Below are 7,137 nucleotides of genomic sequence, written 5' to 3'. Positions count from 1 at the left end.
AGCAAAGAAAATGACTTCGTTTCCAACGGCTTGATTTCCAGACACGCATACAGACAAACAAGCAGAGAGAGAGAGAGAGGGCAGCTTTTTGACGATGGTACTACACTAAACAGACAGAGGAAATACGCGTGATGATTGCGATTAAACGAGATGCTCTTCATGGGACGACAAGGATCGGAGGCTCAGAAAGACGAAAGTGGGGGTAGAGGGACGGCTAGGCAGCGGGATGGAGGTTGAAGGAGTCGACGATATCGAAGACGTTTGGCCGGGCGTCGGTGTTGAGACGGGACAGGGAGGGACGAGACAGGATGGGGGGAGGCTTGACGAGAGTGTCGTGGGTGGGTTCGGAGGGGGAGGAGTGGTTAGTGATCGAGGAGGCGAAGGAGTGGGGTCTGGAGACGGAGGAGAAGTCCCAGGGCGGACAGGCAGAAGAAGAAGAAGAGGGACTATCCAAGCCCTGGTCGGGGGAGGCTTTGAGGGACGCGTGGTCGTCGGCGCGCGGCGGCTGGTAGTTGTTGAAGCAGGGGAGGGGCGGCTGGACGGGGGAGAGCAGGTGATTATCGACGGGGTGGGGGATGCGGGAGTTAGGCGGGGCGAAGAAGCGGCGTTCCTGGCGGAGGGCGAGCGGGGGAAGGTCGGCGAGGATGGTTTGGAGGAGGAAAGCCTTGGGCCGGGCCTGGCGGAAGAACTTCTCCTTGCAGAGCAGCTGCCGCGCCGTCGGCCGCAGCGCCGGGTCCTTGCTCAGACACCGGTCCACAAAGCGCTGGAAGGCCTTCGAGTACTCGTACGGCGCCCCCGCGCGCCGCCGGTCGAGCGTCGGCGAGGGCTCCTGGACCGTCTTCATCAGCACCCGGGCCGGCGAGATCGTCGCGTAGGGCGCTTTACCGACTGCCATCTCTAATGCTGTGATCCCAAACGACCACTAGAGAAGAAGCCAAGTTAGTACATAGTCACTTTCTTTGAGAGAGGTAGATTATGTTTACAATATCTGCACGGTCGTTGTACGGTTGGCGGGTAACCACCTCGGGAGCCATGAAGAGAGCCGTGCCGACGAAGCTGGTCTGCCGGGTGAGTAGCGGGGTGGATGCAGGGGGGGCGGGGTCGCAGGGGCGGTCGATGCTGACGCCGAAGTCGGCGAGGAGGACGGTGCCGTCGTGGTCGAGGAGGAGGTTGGCGGCCTTGAGGTCGCGATGGATCCAGCCGTTGGCGTGGAGGTAGTCCAGGCCGGCGATGGCCTGGATGAGCACGGAGGCGATGACCGGCTCGGGCAGGCCGTCCTGGAACCTGAACCGGAGCAGGTCTGCGATCGAGCCGGCCTGCATGAGGCGCATGGCGATGCACAGCGAGCTCTCCTCGATCCATTCCCCTCTGACCCTGAGCACGTTAGGGTGCTTGGCCAGGGACATGAGCAGGGTCTCTCTGCGGAGATACTCGATCTGCTTGACCGACAGCCGGTCGATGTCGATCACCTTGACTGCACACAGCTCGCCCGGCCGGGGCTTGAAGTGGGCCAGACGGACGACCGAGGAGGCCCCGGAGCCGATGTGCGCGCCCAGGAGATAGTCCTGCGGGTCGCTGGAGTACATCGGCCATTGGTCGGTCACCGAGCCGAGGATGCGCCTGCGATGCGAGGAGAGCTCGTTGTAGTCGGACTGGTTGGTGTCGAGCGGCGAGGGGCAGCTGGGATGGAGGCTGGCGGGGTTGCTCGGGCAGCTGGTTGCGTTGGAGTGGAGGGAGTCGGTGAAGGAGGAGGAGAGGTGGGTGATCGTCTGGTAGGTAGCGGAGAGCCGGCTGAAGAGGCTGCGGGTGCCCCTGACCGTCTTCCTGGCCGTCGATGGGCACGAGGAGACGGCGGTGAGCGTGGTGGAGGCTGAGGTGGTCGAGCAGTTCGAGAGGGTCTTGGTCAGCTTGAGGTTCTTTGTCCGGGCCTTCTTCTGGCCGAGGCCGAGTGCGCCGAGCATGCTTGCGGCTGTCTTTTCGTGGTTGGTCGTGGGCGGATGGGGGCTGGGCAGAGGGCAACGCTGGCCGTTTTGTATATTGCGGATGGGACTCGGTAAACCAAGAAATATGTATCCAACCGATTTCGGTAGTCAGCCGCGGGGACTATTAATACATAGATTAGGATGGCCGAAAAGCGTTTCAAGGGACTGCCAATGTATTGCCTGTCCCGGAGACTGTCATACATACATAATATATTGCCAAGCGACTTCATCTGTCTCAGCGAGCAGGCCTTCGAAACACCCTAATCTAATTATGTATTAGCCCATCCTACTAACACGTCAACGCTCCAGGATAAGCGCTGGCTTGACCGGGGAGGTACCCGGCACACATCTTCCGACCGAAACCTTGATTTCAACTAGGCTTGGCAGTGCTTGGCACACGGCTGTCAGACACTTACTTACTCCGGGCTGTTAACACCGGCCCAACGAGCAGGTTGTCAGTTGTGGTTTCAAATGGGCGCTGCTGCGACTGCACCCCCTTGGACGCCGGCTATGTATGCCTCTGGGCTTGGGAGAGATGGTTCTTCGAAGCCCGGCCCGGCTGCATCGTCGATTCCGTCCGGAACAGGGCCCCATGAACGCCGAGTACATGCGAGCCCGAACTGCCAGCACCAACTCCGGTCAACACTCCTCCATGATTGACCCCGCCGCGCTTCTCTTCCTCGCCCCCTTCCCGCTCTATTTTTCCTTTGGAATTACGCAAGAGCAAATAGGTAGATATGTCACTGTCGCACCGAGTTGACTGCGCCAGAAACGTCGGTCATATGTCACTTTGACCGACGGTTCCCCTAACATATTATTTACATAAATCTTTTGAAGCAAAACATTTTTTTTTTTTTGTGCAATCGCAATGAATGCACGACATTTTCTGGAGAAATGGTTCAATCTACACAATTCGACGTCATCAATCTAGTAGGGTGCCTTTCCATATTCTAGGCGATTGGATTGCAATCATTGTGCTCTGAGTTTAAGGAGAACAACAGATTCCAACCTTCACAAATAATATTATACGTATCTTCTATCTATTTTTGTTAAGATTCCCTGCAGTCCGGGGGGAAATCTGCGGGTTTCGTTTTGTGGGGATCAGGGATTTGGCAGAATGTGTTGTATCCTGGGTTGGCTGGTAAACCTCCTTCCTCAGGTGGTCTGCCTTTGCGAATGTAAAAGGATTTTGACTTGAGGCGAGTCATTTTGAGAGAAATTCGGAAAAAAAAATCAGTGACTTTCAGTCAAGTGAAGTGTTGCTCCAGGGGACTTTATTTACCGCTATGCCTAACGGTGGAACAACATCATGGCGACAACAAGCGCTGACAACCTTTGGGTTCCCGGGGTAGGTTCCGATGCAATTGAAAAAGTTGGGATGATGCGCCGTTGGGGTTGCTGCTTTCACTACGGATTCCATCCAGACAAAAATGGTTTCAACATTCAGCTAGTCAAACATATGTGATCGAAGCCAAGATAAAAATAACACTCACCCTTCAATTCTGTTGGCTGGTTGTCTGAGCCCGACGCAAATACTAATACACAAGCTCCTGCATTCCAATCACCGTGGACTGGACCGGGGCAATGAAAAGCGCACGTTTTACTCTGCCTGGGTACAATTTGCTGAGCTAAAAGCCCATGAGCTATAATTGTGAGCACTGCTAGCGATTTTAAAAATGGCATTCTGGGGTAAAGCTAGATACGGGGTGAACATGAGGTACAGCGAGGCGTGAGACGAGATCCAGATATGTAGGCAAACGTACGCTTGAAAGATCCTAATCGGTTAACAATCCAAGTGGGGGAGGTGGATTCAGATGAGGGTAGGGTATAGGCACCTGGCCTATTTATAAGGCTCCAACGTTCAATCCACCCGCGTGCACCGCCGGCGCCCGAACCACGAACGGCGTGAGGCTGGAGCAAATTGTCAGTATAGTTCTGTATAACGTCCACATATATACCGCCCTTGATCAATCAAGCGATTCCGCATCTTCATCTCTGGGACCAACGCGACCAATTTTCTTAGATTTTCAAATTTCTTCCACGGAACCCAGTAGACATTTCATCCATGAGTTATCCCTTTCTGAGCGTGCTGCATTGACAATCACTCTCACATCGACGTTGAAGCCAACACTTGGGACCAGTTGATCCGGGTAGGTCTTGGTTAGAGGCGCAAGAATATCTGCTTGCCATGGCAAACAAATCAATGTTATCGTTGTGGGGGTGATCAAAATGAATGCTCCGAACAGGACGTCTCCAAAAAGAAAAATGTGTCATATTGTGATTTGATTAAAGCTTCGACTTCTAGAAAATTTCCGGGTGCCAAAGTTATGGCCTTATGCTGCTGTGCAGCAGTTTTTGGCAATGATTTTGCCACACAGCAGGGTGGTGACGTCATCGACCCAGCTGTGGATCGATGGTGATATCCTGGGGCTGTGGTCGAGGCCGCTCCATCCCACCAACCACCCACCTGCCCGGCAATCCGTCCAATCCCCATCCCGGTTCCCCCCCGCCTGCCCCAATCCATAACCAGCACCGATACTATGGTCTTCCGTCCCTACGCCCCCGCCACGAAGATCACCGTCGTTCGGATGGCCCATCAAGGGATGGGCTTGCCGGAGATCCGCAACCTGATCAGCGCCCCGATTTCGCCCCAATCCTTCCGCCGGTGGCTCAAGCTCTTCGAAGAGACCCAGTGCGTTGTGAAGGATCCGGAAAATTACGAGGCCCGTGAAGAAAATGTGGCCAGAGGCCTGAGAATGAGGTGAAGTGAGCTGAAGAAGGTCAAGTGCACAGGATGCACAGGGACTCAGAACAGCAGTGCAGAAGTCTCCAATGGAGCAGGTCTGACTATCCACTGCGGCGGCCGCTCTTTGCCTGGTACTTGCTGCGGCTCGTTGGCGCCGCCATTGAGCCGCATCAAGTGCGGGTGTAAAGGTAGGAAGGGCCAATGTCCCTTCCTAACCTTGACCAGGAGAAGAGGATGCGCCTGCTCCTCATCTCTATGCCAAAGAACATCGAGGTTTCGGGGATTCGGGTGTAAACCCAAAACCTCCCGAAACGTGAGATGAGAAGGGTGGGTGGGTGGTTTTTGTGAGAAAAGGGAAAAGGGAGCGGCTCTGGATGAGCTGGACCTGGGCGACGATGGGGGAGAGGAGCGCTGAGGGGGTCGAACCATCAGCAGAGGGTCATATTTATATGACCCGCAAAGCTGTGCACCACGTATGCGCATGACTTGGTGTCCAGCCTTGCGTTTGGTACGTCCAGGTCCTGGCCCGCTCATGCCGCCTCCATGGACCGGGGGGAACTGTTTGTTCCTTACTCGCTCCCCTACAATCCACTGCGGCGGCCGCTCTTTGCCTGGTACTTGCTGTGTTGAGTTGTAGTGTTGTTGTTTCATGTTTCTCTCATGTTTTCCTGCTTCAAACCTTTCTCTCACCTTTCACAGTCGTGACATCCTGTATGTAGTTACCTGAGGCAGCAGAGACGTGGAAGCCCTTTTCCTCATCCTTCCACGAACTCACTCATCTCTGTGTTCTGCTGCCCCAGGTTAGTGTTTCTTTCTTTTTGTCTTTTTCTTCTTTTCCTTGTTCTTTCATTTCTATGATCCAATGAATCATCCTTCCACGAACTCACTCATCTCTGTGTTCTGCTGCCCCAGGATGATTCATCTCATCAGGTTATGAGCCCAGAGCTACCTGAGCGCTACTCGCTTACAATAGAGACTTGATGAATTTGTGAATGCTTACTTGTAAGACCACGCAAACCCCTATAAGCCTACATCTAGATCACAGGTTCAATCCCTACGCTGATCATCTTTCCTGGGTCTCATTCCCACTCTCTCTTGGGGTCAATCCCCACTTCCCATCATGTAGCAAGGGGGGGTGTTGAGTTGTCTGTTAGTCTGCTACCATGATGTATCACCACAGTATAGAGGGCTGTTGGATTGACCCATGAGCACTACCAACCAACCACCCAGCTGGCAGCCACAAGCATCTGTAGCCTAGTTGGTAAAGGCAGCACTCTAGTATGTGTCTCAGCATAGCTGAGGTCGTGAGTTCGACTCTCACCAGACACATCTTCATTTTACAGTCGGTGTCATCGTCCAACAGATTCATCTCGCCCTCGTCCGATGGAGTCATCTCGCTCCACTGATCGCCCTCGTCGCCAAGGCCACCGCAGAGGTAGACAGGGCCAGAGGCCCCACGCCACAGCCGGGAAAACCACCGTCGTTGAACTTGGAGGCGGAGACAATGATCAGGACGACTTGGATTACTCGGGCTCAGACGATGACACCTACTCGCAACCACCCGCAAGAGCCGGGAATGCAGTTGTGGAATCCGTGCAAGCATCAGTCGCCCATCCGAACGCTCTCCGTGACGCAAATCTCGACTCAGGATGTTCAAACTGCATGACCCCCTACACGTCGGGCGTCACAAACATTAAGCCGGACAGCACTCCGGTCAGACTTGCAGATCACTCTCTCGTTGCAGCCTCTCACCGCGGCACGACCGTTCTTCCACTGTCCTCCCCGGTCTCGGTCCCCACTCTTGTTGTCCCTGACCTTCATGAACCCCTGTTGTCCATCGCCGCGATGTGCAATGCCGGACTCACCTGTGTCTTCGACAAGGAAAGGTGCGGCATCTTCACCTCGTCTTCAGTCAAGCTGAGCGGCGACTCTGTTGGACAAGGATACCGTAAAGGAAACCTTTACTACTTGCCGTCCAACAAGGTAAAGTCATTCTCAACCTCTTCCCGTTCACTGTCATCTGTTGACAGCTCCCTCCTGGGATTCCACCGACGCCTGTCACATATAGGCCTGAAACCTCTGAAAGCACTTCTGAAGACTCTCAAGATCAAACCCACACTCATGAACGAGATCGAAGTACAACGGTGCACAATCTGTGTTCAGTCCAAAATGCACAGATCTTCTTTCAAGTCTCGAGCGGCACACCGGTCCAATACCCCCGGCAAACTCATACATTCGGATGTGGGGTCATTTGAGGTACAATCAAGAGAAGGCTATAATTACTTTGTCACTTTCATCGATGACTTCTCTAAAGCTGTTTCTGTTTTCCCAATGAAATCAAAGTCAAATGTGTTTTCCTGCTTTAAAATCTTCCGTGCCCACTTTGAGAAGGATGGGTCCCACAAAATC

The 7,137-nt window shown here is 54.1% G+C and overlaps 2 protein-coding genes across 2 annotated transcripts; both read right to left on the bottom strand.

The window, feature by feature from the left end:
* Positions 1-214: 214 nt before the first annotated feature.
* PtA15_16A195 (uncharacterized protein) lies at positions 215-1,961 on the bottom strand (the record flags this gene model as incomplete). Its single annotated transcript, XM_053163861.1, has 2 exons — positions 215-922; positions 984-1,961. 2 exons carry the CDS (start codon positions 1,959-1,961, stop codon positions 215-217), a joined length of 1,686 nt encoding a protein of 561 aa, XP_053027844.1.
* Positions 1,962-3,031: 1,070 nt separating this feature from the next.
* PtA15_16A194 (uncharacterized protein) lies at positions 3,032-3,665 on the bottom strand (the record flags this gene model as incomplete). Its single annotated transcript, XM_053163860.1, has 3 exons — positions 3,032-3,175; positions 3,265-3,389; positions 3,476-3,665. The coding sequence occupies 3 exons, from the start codon at positions 3,663-3,665 to the stop codon at positions 3,032-3,034; spliced, it is 459 nt and encodes a 152-aa protein (XP_053027843.1).
* Positions 3,666-7,137: the final 3,472 nt, after the last annotated feature.

The sequence above is a fragment of the Puccinia triticina genome, chromosome 16A, assembly GCF_026914185.1.
Source record: "Puccinia triticina chromosome 16A, complete sequence".
Lineage (NCBI taxonomy): Eukaryota > Fungi > Basidiomycota > Pucciniomycetes > Pucciniales > Pucciniaceae > Puccinia > Puccinia triticina.
Note: the sequence above shows the minus strand (reverse complement) of the source record. Positions and strands in the feature narration are given on the sequence as shown.